This window comes from Mauremys mutica, chromosome 1 (assembly GCF_020497125.1).
Source record: "Mauremys mutica isolate MM-2020 ecotype Southern chromosome 1, ASM2049712v1, whole genome shotgun sequence".
Taxonomy (NCBI): Eukaryota; Metazoa; Chordata; order Testudines; family Geoemydidae; genus Mauremys; species Mauremys mutica.
The window spans coordinates 268,259,978-268,277,275 of record NC_059072.1 but is presented as its reverse complement, the minus strand read 5'-3'; the positions used below and the strand labels follow the sequence as shown (position 1 = coordinate 268,277,275).

Here is a 17,298-nt window from a genome sequence, read left to right as displayed (position 1 = left end):
GGCTGACTGTAGTAAGAAAGAAAACTAATATTAAGAGACAATGAACACTAATGTCCAAGCACTCTGTGCTGTGGCCTACTTTTATATGAGTCATAATGAGTAAACTGAATTCACAATTCTGTTAGGATTTTTCAGAAAGCAGCTTGGAAAAATTAATCAGTTAAATAGTACATGAAACACACATTTATCAAAAAGGAGGGACAAAAAGTCCTGTAAATTCATATCAAGATTTTTTTAAACCTTTGTTTTTATACCACTCTGTGGCAGTCTTGCTAAGAGTTATTATTTATCATGCATTATTTAAAGAATATTAATCAAATAAAGCACAGATAATTTTACAGATCAGACACGGTTGAAGATACATGGTTGAAAATAATGCTTGTATGGACTTCTGCAGAAAATTACCTACATTATTATAATAGAAGAAAATATTCCCTTCCAGTACTATGTATAAAATTCAGTGCTCTATTTCCTATTTCTTTTAACTCTGCCACTCTGAACTTCACCAACAGGGAAGTATGGTGACTTTCCTCTACACACAGTGGTTGACCTTTATTTAATGGTATATTGGTATATCTTAAACACAGACCTTTGATTACAAATTACAGAATACTTTTTTTTAAAGAAACATCTATTGATAATAGAAGAAGCAGCTACTGATAACAGAAAGTATAAGTTTCAAGATAGACATATTTGCTCCAATTGTCAGAGCAAGTCTTTGCTTGGAAAAATCTTTCACATCTGAAAATTACAGGAATCCAAATTAACAGAAAAAAACAACACAGTTTCACTTTATGTCAACAATGTGGCCCTCTATAAAAGAATTCTACTCCAATTTACCAATAATCCTACAACAAGAAGGCCAATTCAGTAAGATTTCAGTATAGAAAAATCAATGTATGAAAAAATAAAATGGGCTTAAATTTGATAGGACACATCCTACACCTCATACCTCAGTAAGAATGCCCACCTCCACTGTATGTGACCTGGTGCTTAAATTAACTACAGAATGGTTGCAACTTTATACTTCAAATGATAAATCCTGGCTACATCAAACTAAAATTGTGAGAATAAATTATAAAAATGTTATTTTTTTTATTTGGAAGATTTGCCCTTAGTCTCTCACTGAACATTCATATCAGCAAGAGGGTATGCATCTCTAAAATCTTCTAGATAATCTTGAAACTCAAGACTTACATTCTAGTCTGGGGACTGCACAGACAATTCCCTATAGAAGGCCTCTTGTTTTCATTTACCAGTCAACTGTATGTGCATTTCAGCTTAATCCTTATAATTTATGATGTCATGATTGGAAGCAAAATGTTCACAGTACATAGTCACTTTCTAAAGAACATAAACCTCATTTCACCTCAGAATCAGGTGAGGGCTTGAAAAAGTTCCCTGGCAATCTCCCTGATTGTTCAGCATTACATGCACATACAAATGAATGATGTATGTTTGTGCCTTCGCTACCTCTCCAGTCTCTGACACTAGGGAATCTTGTGATTCTGAGTCAGAATGGCCATACCCACCAGGCAGATTCTTTCCCAGGAAGATATGATTTGCCCAGAAGATAGAATTTCTTCCTTAGCCAGACTGCTTGGGTAACCTACCACCTACCACAAATGATACATATCTAATAAGCTTATCACTAGGTACCTTCCATAGCAGCAGATATATATAGTAGACAGGAGTCAGCATTAAATATTATTCTTGAGGACAATAATCCAATGGACCCTTCCAACAATGCAATAATCTGGAAAAAATTGCAACCCCATTGCATTTAAGTGTTTTAACTCTTAGAAATCATTAAACGCAAAACTGAGCTCTGTGCAGATTACTATTTCTTGCAACTATTTTCTTAACATACCTTCCTTTTCTCATCATATTCAGAGTCAACACCCAGTATACTCTGAATGTCAGCATGAGGGAACTCACTTCTAAGAACATTCCTCACATGATTCACAGTGAAAACTTCTCCATCTTTCATTTCATGGTACATCTGTGAAAATTATAAAACAGATAAAAAACAAAGCTATTTTACCCTATATATTAATATTACTTTATCATTTATCATAACAATATACATTATTTTTAAGTAGAATATAGGATTTGCCATCAGATCACTGATCTAATTAGTCGACTATCCTATCTTTGGCAGTGGTTAATATCTTATATTGCAGAGGAAAGTACATCCAATACTCCAGGTCAACTAGCAATAGTTTTAGTGACTGAGAATTCCTTTCTACTCCCTGTTCAGTCTTAGCATGAACTTTAGAAACAAAATACATCAACTAGAAGAGATGCTCCCCCACCCCTGGCTATTGAGCTCTGTCCCCCACCATCACAAGCAATCTTGTCATATAGTCCCACTTATACATTTGTCCAGCTCTCTCTTAAAACTAATTAAGTTGTTTGCCCCCACAGCTCCTATTGGGAGGCTGTTCCAGAACCTCACTCCTCCAATGGTTAAACACCTTCTAATTTCCAGCCTCCATGTGTTCATAGCTACTTTATACTCATTTGTTCTTGTGCTAATATTGTCCTTTAGTTTAAATAGCTTTTCACCCTCCCTCATGTTTATTCCCCTAATGTATTTAGAGAAAGCAAGCATAACCCTTCTCTGCCCTCCTTTTGCTAGGCTAAACAAGCCAAGCTCTTCAAGACTCCTCTCTTACGATAGGCCCTCCATCCCCCTGATCATCATAGCAGCTCTTCGCTATACCTGTTCCAGTTTGAATTAATCTTTCTTGAACATGGGTGACTAGAATATACAGTATTCCAGATGAGGTCTTACAAGAGCTTTGTACAATGGTATTAATACTTCTCTTTCTCTACTGGAAATGCCTCACCTGATACATCCTAGGATCACATTTGCTTTTTTCAGAGCCACATCATACTGGTGGCTTATAGTCACTCTGTGATCAACCCATACACCCAGGTCTCTCGCCTCTTCTACCATTTCCAACTGATAAACCCCCAGCTCGCGAAGATAGTCTTATTATTAGACCCTAAGTGCATGACATTGTATTTGTACTACCGAATTTCATTCCATTTTTGTCACTCCAGTCTTGAAGGTCATCCAGATTTTATAGATTAATATTCCAGTCCTCCTCTGCATTGACAATGCGTCCCAACTTTGTATCAAGAGAAAATTTCACTAGCACACTCCCACTTTTTGTTCCAAGGTCATTAATAAAAAATATTGAATAAGACTGGTCCCAAGACTGATCCCTGAGGAATTCCACTAGTAACCTCCCTCCAATTGGATAGTTCATCTTTCAGCATAACCAGCTGCCTTCTCCCTTTTAGCTACTTCCTTACCCATGTCACAATCCAATGGCCCCCTCCCCTTAGGGAGTCCCCTGGGACTTAAAGAAATTAATTAAAACCATAATTCAGGCCGGGGATCAATTAGCATGGGATTCTGTATGCTCACAGCTCCAACAATATTTAACCTAACCAGTCTGTAGCATACAGGAGAATGTGCTCCATGGAGTCTGGTCCGGAGAGATTCATCCCCACTCTGGAATCCCCTGAGGACAATGTCCTTTTCGCCATTTCTAATAGTTTACTAATTGAAAGTGCACAGGCATAGCCTGCTCTTTCACGGCCTTCGGTCCCATAAAAAAAAATATGGGCCCCAGCTACAAAAATCCAACCAAGCCTTTGGGAAGGCTGCCTCTGGGACTGGGTAGTCCACCGCAGCGTATGGGAGGTGGGTCCCCCAAATGACACAGCTAAGCAGTATGTGCTGACTGCATCCCCGGACTATCAGCACATATAAATTGCAAAAGGCAACACCTGGCAACTCTGGCCTATAAAACCCCCTCAAATGGTGTGTAAAGAGAGGGAAGTGCCAGGCCACTTTTATAAGGTGGGTCGACACATCTATTAAAAAGGGGAGGCATCCAAATATACCCCCACCACAACACATCTGTTTACCAATACCTCAGTGCGTGTTTGGAAAACCACCGACCCCAAGGTGCTTCTTAATTTACTGTTAAGGTCACAAACACCAAATTTTTCGGTGCATTGACCTGCCGTTCTGCAACAAACTCTTAATGTTTCTAACTATGTTGCATTTAATTTTTCATAAATTACACCCAATGTGTTTATTCCGTTAGCACACACCCAAAACCAGCTTTCAGTATTCCAGACAAATGCCTCCTCCTTCACGGTATTATGACACACATTTAACCAGGAGAAAGCTGAGTTTGCCACCACCATATAGCTAGCGAACAGGAGTGGCTAACAGGGGAGTTTGGCGAGGGAGTTTACAGGGGGAGTGCAAGCAAGGGCTAGATACACCTAACATTCTTTGCACTTAAAGGTCAAAATACTGCTTGATAAAAACAAAGCACTAACAAGGGAACAAGCTTCGGGAGTAAAAAGAAAATGCAGGCAGAAGTCCAGTAACAGAGTGGGAGCTATCCAGTTTCTTGCACCCAATGCAGCATGTATGATTACCTGCCCTATGGGCTGGTGGCGTATGCATGCATTCGTTGCAAGGTGCTCCTGACCCTCAGAGACCATGTACGGACTTTGGAGACCAGAGTGGCTGAGCTGAAGGAGCTGAGGGAGACAGAGAGGTACACAGATGAGACTTGCCGGGACACAATAGAACAGTCCTACCCTGGATATGACAACCTCTGTGCTGTTGAGGAGGATGAAAGCCTCAGGGAAGGAGAACATCCAACTGGAGCAGAGGGAAACAATCCCATAGTTGGGATCTTCCTCCCAGATGATGTTGTGGTATCCTCTCTCACTGAGGATACTTCTCCGGGGGAGAGAACTCCAGTTATTATGAAGAGACTGGTATTAGTAATGGGCGATTCAATCATTAGAAACATAGATAGCTGGGTTTGCGTTGATCGGGAGAACCGCATGGTGACTTGCCTGACTGGTGCGAAGTTTGCGGCTCTCTCGAGACATCTAAATAGACTTATGTGTAGTACTGGGGAGGAGCCGGTGGTTGTGGTACATGTAGGTAACAATGACATGGGGAAGGATAGGAGAGAGGTCCCGGAGGACAAATTTAGGCTGCTTGGTAAGAGTCCAGAACCTCCATGGTAGCATTCTCTGAAATGCTTCCAGTTCCACGCGCAGGGCACAGTTAGACAGGCAGAACTGCAGGGTCTCAATGCGTGGATGAGACGATGGTGTAGGGAGGATGGGTTTAGATTTATTAGGAACTGGGGAAGCTTTTGGGAGAGGGGGAGCCTATACAGGAAGGATGGGCTCCACCTAAACCAAACTGGAACCAGACTGCTGGCGCTTAAAATTAAAAAGGTTATAGAACAGTTTTTAAACTAAGGGCTGGGGGAGAGCCGACAGGTGTGGAGGAGCATGTGGTTCGGACATCCCTTAGGGGAGGATCTATAAATGGACATTCCCTATGTCCTAATAAGCAGGAGAGGATGGAAAATGATAAAATACAGAGAGGATCTGATGAGAAACAGGCAAATGAAAAAAAGTCCCATTCAATTACGTCATGCAACACGGGACAGCCAAAAAATGACACGTTTTTAAAATCCTTATATACCAATGCTAGAAGTCTAAATAATAAGTTGGGTGTACTAGAGTGCCTAGTATTAAATGAGGATATTGATATAATAGGCATCACAGAAACCTGGTGGAATGAGGATAATCAAAGGAACACAGTAATACCAGGATACAAAATACATTGGAAGGACAGAACAGGTCGTGCTGGTGGGGGAGTGGCAATATATGTGAAAGAAGACGTAGAATCAAATGAAGTAAAAATCTTAAATAAACTAAATTGTACTATAGAGTCTCTATGGATAGTAATTCCATGCTTGAAAAATAAGAATATAGCAGTAGGGCTATATTACAGACCACCTGACCAGGATGGCGTTAGTGACTCTGAAATGCTCAGGGAGATTAGAGAGGCTACTAAAATAAAAAACTCAATAATAATAATGGGGGATTTCAACTATCCCCATATTGACTGGGTACATATCACCTCAGGAAGGGATGCTGAGATAAAGTTTCTTGACACCTTAAATGACTGCTTCTTGGAGCAGCTGGTCCTGAAACCCACAAGAGGAGAGGCAATTCTTGATTTAGTCCTAAGTGGAAGTGGAGCCCAGGATCAGGTCCAAGAGGTGACTATAGTTGGACCGCTTGGTAATAGTAACCATAATATAATTAAATTTAACATCCCCATGGCGGGGAAAACTCCACAGTGGCCCAACACTGTAGCATTTAATTTCAGAAAGGGGAACTACACAAAAATGAGGAGGTTAGTGAAACAGAAATTAAAAGGTACAGTAACAAAAGTAAAATCCCTGAAAGCTGTGTGGAAACTTTTTAAAGATACCATAATAGAGGCTCAACTTAAATGTATACCCCAATTTAAAAAACATAGTAAGAGAACCAAAAAAGAGCCACCATGGTTAAACAACGAAGTAAAAGAAGCAGTGAGAGGCAAAAAGGCATCCTTTAAAAAGTGGAAGATAAATCCTAATGATGAAAATAGAAAAAAGCATAAACTCTGGCAAGTGAAGTGTAAAAATATAATTAGAAAGACCAAAAAAGAATCTGAAGAACAGCTAGCCAAAGACTCCAAAAGTAATAGCAATTTTTAAATAAAATACATCAGCAGCAGAAAGCCTGCTAAACAACCAGTGGGGCCACTGGACAATCGAGATGCTAAAGGAACACTCAAAGACAGTAAGACCATTGTGGGGAAACTAAACGAACTCTTTGCATCGGTCTTCACTGTTGAGGATGTGAGGGAGATTCCCAAACCTGAGCCATTCTTTTTCGGTGACAGATCTAGGAACTGTCCCAAAGTGAGGTGTCATTGGAGGAGGTTTTGGAACAAATTCATAAACTAAACAATAAGAAGTCTCCAGGACCTCATAGTATTCACTCAAGAGTTCTGAAGGAACGCAAATGTGAAATTGTAGGACTACTAACTGTCATCTGTAACCTACCATTTAAATCATTTAAATCAGCTTCTGTACCAAATGACTGGAGGATAGCTAATCTGACGCCAATTTTTAAAAAGGGCTCCAAAGATGACCCTGGCAACTACAGGCCTCACTTCAGTACTGAGCAAATTGGTTGAAACTATTGTAAAGAACAAAATTGTCAGACACATAGATGAACATAATTTGCTGGGAAATAGTCAACATGGTTTTTGCAAAGGGAAATCATGCCTCACCAATCTACTAGAATTCTTTGAGGAGGTCAACAAGCATGAGGACAAAGGAGATCCAGTGGATATAGCGTATTTAGATTTTCAAAAAGCCTTTTACAACGTCCCTCACCAAAGGCTCTTCAGAAAAATAAGCAGTCATGGGATAAGAGGGAAGGTTCTCTCATGGATTGATAACTGGTTAAAAGATAGGAAACAAAGGGTAGGAATAAATGGTCAGTTTTCAGAATGGAGAGAGGTAAATAGTGGTGTCCCCTAGGGATCTTTACTGGGCCCAGTCCTATTTAATATTTTCTTAAATGATCTGGGAAAAGGGGTAAACAGTGAAGTGGCAAAATTTGCAGATGATACAAAACTACTCAAGATAGTTAAGTCCCAGGCAGACTGTGACAAGCTACAAAAGGATCTCACAAAACTGGGTGACTGGGCAACAAAATGGCAGATGAAATTTAATGTTGATAAACTAATGCACATTGGAAAACATAATCTTAACTATACATATACAATGATGGGGTCTACATTAACTGTTACCACTCAAGAAAGAGATATTGGAGTCATTGTGGATAGTTCTCTGAAATCATTTACTCAATGTGCAGTTGCAGTCAAAACGCAAACAGAATGTTGGGAATCATCAAGAAAAGATGGTTACTCACCGTTGTAACTGTTGTTCTTTGAGATGTGTTGCTCCTATCCATTCCAGTTAGGTGTGCGCGCCGCGCGTGCACGGCTCTTCGGAAGATTTTTACCCTAGCAACACTTGGTGGGTCGGCTGGGCGCCCCCTGGAGTGGCGCCGCTATGGCGCAGGATATATACCCCTGCCGACCCATCCGCCCCTCAGTTCCTTCTTGCCGGCTACTCCGACAATGGGGAAGGAGGGCGGGTCTGGAATGGATAGGAGCAACACATCTCGAAGAACAACAGTTACAACGGTGAGTAACCGTCTTTTCTTCTTCGAGTGATTGCTCCTATGCATTCCAGTTAGGTGATTCCCAAGCCTTACGTAGGTGGTGGGGTCGGAGTTAGATGCAGAATGCAAAACTGCTGAGCCAAAGGCTGCATCATCTCTGGACTCTTGGGCCAATGAGGCAAAGGTGTGGACCGAGGGCCAGGTAGTTGCACTACACATCCCCTGAAAGGGTACGTGAGCCAGGAAGGCAGCAGAGAAGCCTGAGCCCTGGTGGAATGTGAAGTAAGGTGGCTCTATGGAACATGGGCCAAACCCCAGGAGGTGCGGATGCACGATGTCATTGAAGACGAAATCCTCTAGGAGGAGACAGGCATGCCCCTCGTCCGGCACGCCAGCACGACGAAGATTTGGGGGCGTTACGAAAGGGCTTTGCCCGCTCGATATAGATTGCGGATGCCCTATGGATGTCTACGGAGGGCAATTGTTGCTCTCTCCTTGCTATAAGTGAGGCTTCAGAAAGAAGACCGGAAGGAAGATATCCTGGATGATAAGAGAGGCTGACACCACCTTTAGGGAGGAAGGCCGGACGTGGTCACAACTGCCCTTGTCCTTGAGAGACACAGTATACCGTGGGTCCATCGTGAGCGCCTGAAGCTCGGAGACTCGTCTGGCCTATGGAAAGGCCACAAGGAAAAATTGTCTTCCAGGACAGGTATGTCAGCAAGTATGTCGTCAGTGGCTCGAATGGGCAATCATAAAACTGGTTAGAACCAGGTCAAAGACCCAGGTTTTGGCGGGGGCCAACTGGGGGGGTATAACGCTCCAATCCCTTGAGGAACCTAGAAACCACAAGGTGTAAGAATACAGAGCGGCCACTCTCCGCTGGGTGGAAGGGAGAGATGGCTGCCAAGAGTGCCCTTAATGAGGACCGCGCCAGGTGCTGCTGTTTGAGAGACCAGAGGTAGTCCAAGACGGACTGGATCGGGACCTTGGCAGGAGAAACATTGTGTGTTTCGCAGCAGCAGGAGAAACGCTTCCACTCTGCCAGATACGTTAACCGAGTGGAAGATTTCCTACCACCCAGGAGAATCTTGTAGAACCGAGGCAGAACAATTCAACTGGGATCGGTTTAGCCACGCAGCAGCTATGCTGTGAGGTGCAGGGATTACAAGTCTGGGTGGTGAAGCTTGCCGTGATCCCGCGTTATGGGGTCTGGGCAAAGAGGCAGGGAAATAGGGTTGGCTACCGAAAGGGGTAGCAACCTGGTGTACCAGTGCTGCCTGGGTTACGCTGGAGCGATCATGATCAGGTGCGCTCTGTCCCTGCGGAGTTTTGGCAGGACCTTGTGAACCAGCGGGAACGGTGGAAAGCGTACAGCCGATGGCTCATCCACGGCATCAGAAAACACCTCCAAGAACGAGCCCAGGGAGAGGCCTTGGAATGAGGAGAACTTCTCTCTCTTTTCGTTCTCGCGAGAGCGAAGAGGGCTATGCGGGGAAAGTCCCACTTCCGAAAAACGGAATGGAAATGTCCGGAGGAAACGACCACTTGTGAGACAGGAAGGATCTGCTGAGGCGATCCGCCAGCTGAAATGGCTGGTATACAAGGCAGACTGCTCTCAGCTTTCGGACATTGATGTGGAAGGCCAGCTCTTGAGCAGACCGAAGGCCGTGAGTGCGAAACTGACCCAGGTGAGCACCCAGCCGAGAGATGGGGTGTCTGTCATGAGGGACCCCGAGGAGTGAATGGAACAGCATCCCTGGATACACCAGGGAGGGCGCTGACTCCCGGTCGAGGGAGCCTAGGATGCTCGGGGGAACGAGATGACCATGAGAATGCTATCTCTGCCCGGGTGGTACACCAAGGTGAGCCACGATTGAAGTGGACGGAAGCGAAGCCTGGCATGTTTGGAAACAAACGTGCAGACAGCCATGTGACTCAGGAAACCTAGGCAAGTGCGAGCCAAAGTTGTCGGGAAGGTCCGTAGACCTTGTACAAATGTTACCATCGCCTGCAACCGAGGCGGAGGTAAGCAGGCTCTGGCGAGACTGGAGTCCAGGATGGCCCCAATGAATTCTATTCCCTGTGTGGGAATCAGAGTGGATTTTTCTATTGATCATCAGGCCTAGACACAGGAATAGGTCCGTGTCGATGCCCACATGACTGGTAACTTGGGCTCGGTGGTCCCTCTGGAAACGACGGTAGGCCCGAAACCGGGGGTACCTTCTCTGTGGAGGAGAAATGGCGACGTGAAAATACGCGCCCTTCATATCGAGGGCGGCATACCAGTCTCCAGGATCCAAGGATGGGATGACGGTCCCCATGGGTACCATGCGGAACTTATCTGCATCGTGAACTTGTTGAGTCCCGCAGATCTAGGATAGGTCTGAGACCTCCCTTCGCCTAGGGGATTAGGTTTCGTCCTTAGGTACCTCCTGTATAGCTCCGATGAAGAGGAGCGTCCGCACCTCTTACAAGAGGAATCGCTCATGAGAGGAGTCCCTAAGAGGGACGAAGATGGGTAGGCTTTTGCCCCATTGGCGGTTAGACGGACCCTAATTTTGGCTCCTTTGGGGTCCTGATTGACGCCTACGACCGCGTAAGCGATGCCTGCTGGCAAAGTCCTGGCTTTGTCTAGGCGCAGGGTAAGAGCGGTCAGGGTGGGGACGGAAGGGTCGGCGCTGAAGCACAGGCGTGTGCATGCCGAGAGAGAGCGGAAAGTGACCCTGTTGCCCTTTAGGCTTTGCAGCCTAGGGCCAGTTTTTTCAGAGAACAGGCCTTTGCCATTGAAGGGCAAGTTCTGTATAGTGTGCCGCAGCTGCGAGGGAAGGCTTGATAACTGGAGCCATGAAAAGCGCCTCGTGGCAACACGCAAGGCCAGAGTCATGGCAGCGGAGTCAGCTGCATCCAACGAGGCCTGGAGGGAAGCTCTCGCTAGCGACTTCCTTTGTTCCAGGAGGGCATCGAACTCTTGACGGGAGTTCTGAAGAACTGACTCTGTAAATTTGCTCACCGCCACCCATAGTAGCGGCTAAGCAGGGCTTGCTAGTTTGCTACACAAAGTTGCAGGGCTCCCGCCGAGTACATCTTACGGCCCAGTAAGACCCTTCGGCTAGCCTCCTTGGCTTTAGGGGCTGGTGCCTGCTGGCCATGGCGTTCCATCCCCTTGCGGGACTGGACGACAAGGGAGCAGGGGGGGGTAGATGTACCTATAGGTACTCGTACCCCCTGGATGATACCATGCACTTGCGTTCCGATCAGAGGAGGGCCTGAGCAGTATGTTTCTGCCCCCGCCTCATCTGGGGAGGAGGCAGAAGAAAGGCCAGGGACAAGCGGGTCCTGTGTGGGCTCGCGCTCCTGGACGACCTCCTGACCCAGTGGGATCTGGGAGCCCGGTGGCTGAACCGGGGCTTGCTCCGTACCGGTCGGAGGGGGACGGCTAATTGTCGCCTCTGGCACCCAGAGCTCCGCCGGAACGGAGCGAGATGGGAGCACCGGTATGCCTTTAGCGTGGTAGTACGCCCAAGGTGACTAGAAGGACCACTGATAGGTCTCCTGGAAGACTGTGGAGGGCACATCGGAAAACAGAGTACTGCGCATATGAAGTGTCCGCACGTGGTAACACTGATGCGTGGCTGGATGGCCCTGAAGGAGCTGAAGAGCCTTCGGTAGAGTCTCCTTCTCTAACTGACGTCGCTCGACGCGGCCCCGGGGATTGGTACCGGGAGACATACCAGTACCTAGAACGGGACCTGCCACCGGATCTGTGCCGGGCGGTCGACCGAGAGCGCGAGGCTCGATGTTCCGGAATGGCTACGGGAGTCTCGGTGCCTGGGGCGGTGCCGGGAGTGGGATCGGTGCCGAGTGTACCGGGCCAGCGAGCGGGACGCCGACCGGTGCCGCGAGTACCAAAGGCACCGAAATAGAGAACGGTGCCGAGACTGTGAGCGGCGTCGGGACCTCGATCGGTGACGGGACCGAGAACGTCTGCGGGACCGCGATCGGGAACGGTGCCGCTCTGCAGTACCGACACAGGGTGGCGTGAGCAAGACAGGCTCGCCGACAGACAACATGACCCACACCGGCGGTGTTGGGGGTTAAAGCAGCGCAGGCTCTGCCCTTGCCATCAACTCCCTCGCTGTGGAAATGTTTCCAGCGTGGAGGGAATAGTGAGCTCGACCACAACTCGCACCGGGGAGTGTTCAGGTGCTGGACTCGACGGCTCTTGCTTGTCCGGAGTCTACGGTGCTGATACTGTCGGTGCCGCAGCAGGTACCGGTGCCGGGCAGTACGACGTAGTAGAGCGCTCAGGCTGCGGAGCGGGCGGCTCGGACGCAGCTTAAAAGCGAGCTCGACCACGGTTCGTACCGGGGAGCTTTCCAGCACCGGACTCGACGGCTCTTGCCTGGCCGGAGTTAACGGTGTGGATACTGTCGGTGCCGCGGCAGACATCGGTGCCGGGCGATCCAACTGAGCATAGCGCTCGGCTGCGGAGCAGGCGGCTCGGACGCAGCTTCATAGCGAGCTCGACCACGGTCCGTACCGGGGAGCTTTCCAGCACCGGACTCGACGGCTCTTGCCTGGCCGGAGTTAATGGTGCGGATATTGTCGGTGCCGCGGCAGACATCGGTGCCGGGCGATCCAACTGAGCATAGCGCTCGGTTGCAGAGCAGGCGGTTCGGACGCAGCTTCACAGCGAGCTCTACCACGGTTCGTACCGGGGAGCCTTCCAGCACCGGACTCGACGGCTCTTGCCTGGCCAGAGTTAATGGTGCGGATATTGTCAGTGCCGCGGCCGACATCGGTGCCGGGCGCTCCGACTGAGCATAGCGCTCGGCTGCGGAGCAGGCGGCTCGGACGCAGCAAGTATATTGTGCCTCTTCATCCTCCAGGAGAGGGAACCATGCCGAGTGGACGTCGGAGCCAGCGAGGGCCAGTGCCGGGAGGCCTTGGCGGTACCGGCAATCCGGTGCCGAGGGAGCGCTCCTTGAAGACTAACCAGCGCTCGGCGCCGAGAGCGGAGGAGCAAGAGCTGCCTCCCTCAGGAGCTGCTTGAGACGAAAGTCCCGCTCTCCTTTGTTCTCGGATTAAAGGCCTCACAAATGCAGCACTTATCTGCTAGTTGAGATTCCTCGAGGCATTTAGGAGAGGATCTCGTCGGCATCGGCTTGTGGCCGGCCGAGCAGTGTAGAACCCTGTGGACCGGGCATCGGACCCGGCACCGGGTGAGGGGAAGGGGATAAACCCCGAACCCCTGAAAATAAATACTATACTACAAACAAATAAAGTTAACTACAACTATAAACATCTGAACTATATACTAAACGAGAGAAACTACGAGTAGCTAGGGAAGTGGAGGTCAGCTATGCCGCGCTCCACTGTTCCAACGGCCGTCACGGGCAGGAAGAAGGAACTGAGGGGCGGATGGGTCGGCAGGGGTATATATCCTGCGCCATAGCGGCGCCACTCCAGAGGGCGCTCAGCCGACCTACCGAGTGTTGCTAGGGTAAAAATCTTCCGAAGAGCCGTGCACGCACGGCGCGCACACCTAACTGGAATGCATAGGAGCAATCACTCGAAGAAGAAAGGGATATATAAGAAGACAGAAAATATAATATTATATAAAGGGATATATAAGAAGACAGAAAATAATAATATAATATAATATTGCCTCTATATAAATACATGGTACACCCACACCCTGAATACTGCGTGCAGATATGGTTGCCCCATCTCAAAAAAGATATATTGGAATTGGAAAAGGTTCAGAAAAGGGCAACAAAAATGATTAGGGGTATAAAACGGCTTCCATATGAGGAGAGATTAAGAAGACTGGGACTTTTCAGCTTGGAAAAGAAGTGACTAAGGGGGGATATGATAGAGGTCTATAAAATCATGAGTGGTATAGAGAAAGTAAATAAAGAAGTGTTATTTACTCCTCATAATACAAGAACAAGGGGCCACCAAATGAAATTAATAGGTAGCAGGTTTAAAACAAATACAATAAAGTATTTTTTCATGCAACGCACTGTCAGCCTCTGGAACTCCTTGCCAGAGGCTGTTGTATAGGCTAATACTATAATGGGGTTCAAAAGGGAGCTAGATAGATACATGGAAGATAGGTCCATCAATGGCTATTAGCCAGGATGGGCAGGAATGATGTCCCTAGCCTGTTTGCCAGAAGCTGGGGTTGGGTGACGGCATGGATCACTTGATGATAACCTGTCTGTTCATTCCCTTTGGGGCACCTGACATTGGCCACCGTGAGAGGACAGGATACTGGGCTTGATGGACCTTTGGTCTGACCCAGTATGGCCGTTCTTATGTTCTTATGTATTCCAGCCATGAGTGCTATTCAACAATGTTTCTGTAATCCCCATAACATCTGGTTTGACTTCCTGCACCAGTAATTCCAGTTCCTTCATTTTACCACTGAACTGTCTTACATTCATGTACAAGCATCTCAGTTCTTTCCCTCAGACCACATCTAGTTTTTTAGCTGGATTAGGTATAGTCCTTTTACTAACTGTAACACCTACCTGACTACTACTCCTATCAATATTTGTAATTTCTTTCTCCTTGCTATCTCTTATCTTACAGTGTTTCTTTATCCCCTATTATATCTCCATTTAGCTGATTTTCCTCCCCCTGTGTACTGAAGACAGATGTGGATATTTCACAAGTCTCTCCCAACCTTCTCCCCTCATCTACTTCTTATCAATTGTGCAAGACTGGATGCTAGAAAGTTAATACCCTAGATCAGAGGTCGGCAATCTCTGGCACATGGCTCGCCAGGGTAAGCACCCTGGTGGGCCGGGTCGGTTTACCTGCTGCATCCGTAGGTTCGCCCGATCGCAGCTCCCACTGGCCATGGTTCGCTGCTCCAGGCCACTGTGGTGGGAGAGGGAAAGCCGTGGCCAGCACATCCCTCGGCCTGCGCTGCTTCCCGCACTTTAGGGGCCTGAGGGCTGGAGAGAAGCAGTGCTTTCCCCTTCAAAGCCGGCCAGGGAGAAGCGGCGCTTTGAAGGGGAAAGCGCCGCTTCTCTCTGGCCGCTGGCTGCGTGGCTGCTCCTGCTCCTCCTGAGTCCTCCAGCCCGTGCTGGCAGGGCCGCATTCTGAAAGGGGTTTTAGAGCTGCAGGCCAGGGCCCCCTTAGCCCAGGGCCTGCACCCCACCCTGAGTGCCCTCCTGTACCCTAACTCCCTCTCAGACCCTGCACCCCCAGCCCTGAGACCCAGGGGTATGCCAGGGGCACCTCCCCACGACAGTAAAGTACAGTACTGTACAGTATATAATGTCTTTTGTCTGCCCCCCAAAAATTTCCTTGGAACCTAACCCCCTGCATTTAAATTAAATCTTATGGGAAAACTGGATTCGTTTAACATCGTTTCACTTAAAGTTGCATTTTTCAGGAACATAACTACAGTGTTAAGTGAGGAGTTACTATATATGGTTACAGAATTTTTAAAAATCTGTTTGCACCCTATTCTCTAGTTCAATTTCTTTTTGTCAAGAGTCCTCACAGAGATCCTGTACTTCAAGTCAACCCATTTATCCCTTGTAAGTCCCTAAATGTTCCCTACATTTCCCTTCTGAAGCCACCCACTCTAGCTGAGGATGTCAGACTTCTCTCTCAACCTCTGAGCCTGGAAGATTTCCATGCTCTTCCAGAGACACGAATAGAGTCAACCAGACTAGGAAACACTTGTATAATGAAAATGTCTTACCCAGTCTACCGCATTTTCTATAACACCGAATGACCACAGAATTCCTCTAAATCATAAGGCATGACCTAAACAATTTTGGAATACCATTACCCCAGTATGTGCCAGAACACAGACAAGAAGGCACACATGAAAAGACCATATAAAGAGCCCCAAACTATGACTGCACATGAAAATACTGCCTGCTGAAAGGTATGTTTACCTTCTTTTAATCCCTGAAGAAAATTTGTAGATAGACAATTTTACCAGAATGAACTTGTTTGAGGAGCAGGAAAATGTTTTCAGTGAGATATCCTGCAGCAACCTAACATCCACTTTTAGAACAATTTTGTTTCCAACTAAAGGCAGTCACAAGGAGGAGAAATTCTGAATTTATAGGAAAGCAAATAGTTTTAAAAAGTATTATACATTATTTTTATCTATTTACTGGCACTAACATTTATCATGGAGATAAAAGCTTGAGAAGTATCAGATTCTTCTGCAATGTAATTAAAAGCTCTCAAAAGAGCTACTCCAGCATCCTCATTCCCATCGATTTCTTCATTAGTATTTAAGACGAAAACAAATCCAATTCTGTAGGGGGAAAAAAACCCTCTGTAAATATTCATTATCTGGCTTTTTAAACCTTATTGAAAACAGACTGAAGATATTGCGATTGTTCAGATAAAACAATGTGAGGATTTTCTACCAATATCCTACAAATTAATATCTGCAATATTCAATATCATAAAACATACTTGCATACATTAGGACTGTTTGTACTCTTTCCTCCAAAGTTTACAGAGAGTGGGCTAAAAATGACATGCCCCACAAGATGGGTCTTGTGAGATATCATTGGAAAGGTTATGATTTACTGAATGTGATTATCCAATTTGTACTCATGTATCATTTCTGTATCTAAAATTAGGAATATTGACTATGTAACCATTACAATTGTGTGTGTACTTGGGAAACACCCCCCCAGACAACAGGCCATCAATAACAAAATTATTGTTTCATATATATTGTGCTCTCCAGATTATTTGTAATGTACAAAATTACTGTTTAATATATTCTGTGCTCTCCATGTAATTTATGGAACTAAGTATAAAAGTACACTGCAATGTTGACTAATTATGGTACCAGTTCAATTGGACAGATAAAAAACACATGGTTGGGCTCCTGATTTAAGTCAACCACAAAAGTTTACAGACGTACATTGAATTTTTTTAAAGATTTTCGTCTCAAAATGGCAATGAACTCGTGGGGCCAAATTTAGAAGTGACATAAGCTGAAGTTTAAGTTACACATAAATAAGTCTGTAAGCGGGTGTAACCTATGCTCTACTACAGTGGAATGGCAAACAGAAGGGGAGTGTAATTTCTCTTTCACTGTCTTTTTGGTTGCTTTTCTTGTTACAACCATGCCCTTCCCAACAGTCTCAGTATGTAAGTTATACACTGATACATAACACTAGTATTTACATCATCTCTGAATCTGGT

General features: G+C 46.2%; 1 protein-coding gene across 3 annotated transcripts in view; it reads right to left on the bottom strand.

Moving 5' to 3' along the window:
- The window catches only part of UGGT2 (UDP-glucose glycoprotein glucosyltransferase 2), a 244,554-nt gene that overhangs the window by 128,852 nt on the left and 98,404 nt on the right, over positions 1-17,298 (bottom strand). For all 3 annotated transcript variants that reach the window (XM_045009671.1, XM_045009679.1, XM_045009688.1), the window contains 2 exons: positions 16,255-16,390; positions 1,871-2,002 (listed from right to left, as the gene is read on the bottom strand). In XM_045009671.1, the coding sequence (XP_044865606.1) occupies positions 1,871-2,002; positions 16,255-16,390 (268 nt within the window). The remainder of the gene's footprint in view (positions 1-1,870; positions 2,003-16,254; positions 16,391-17,298) is intronic.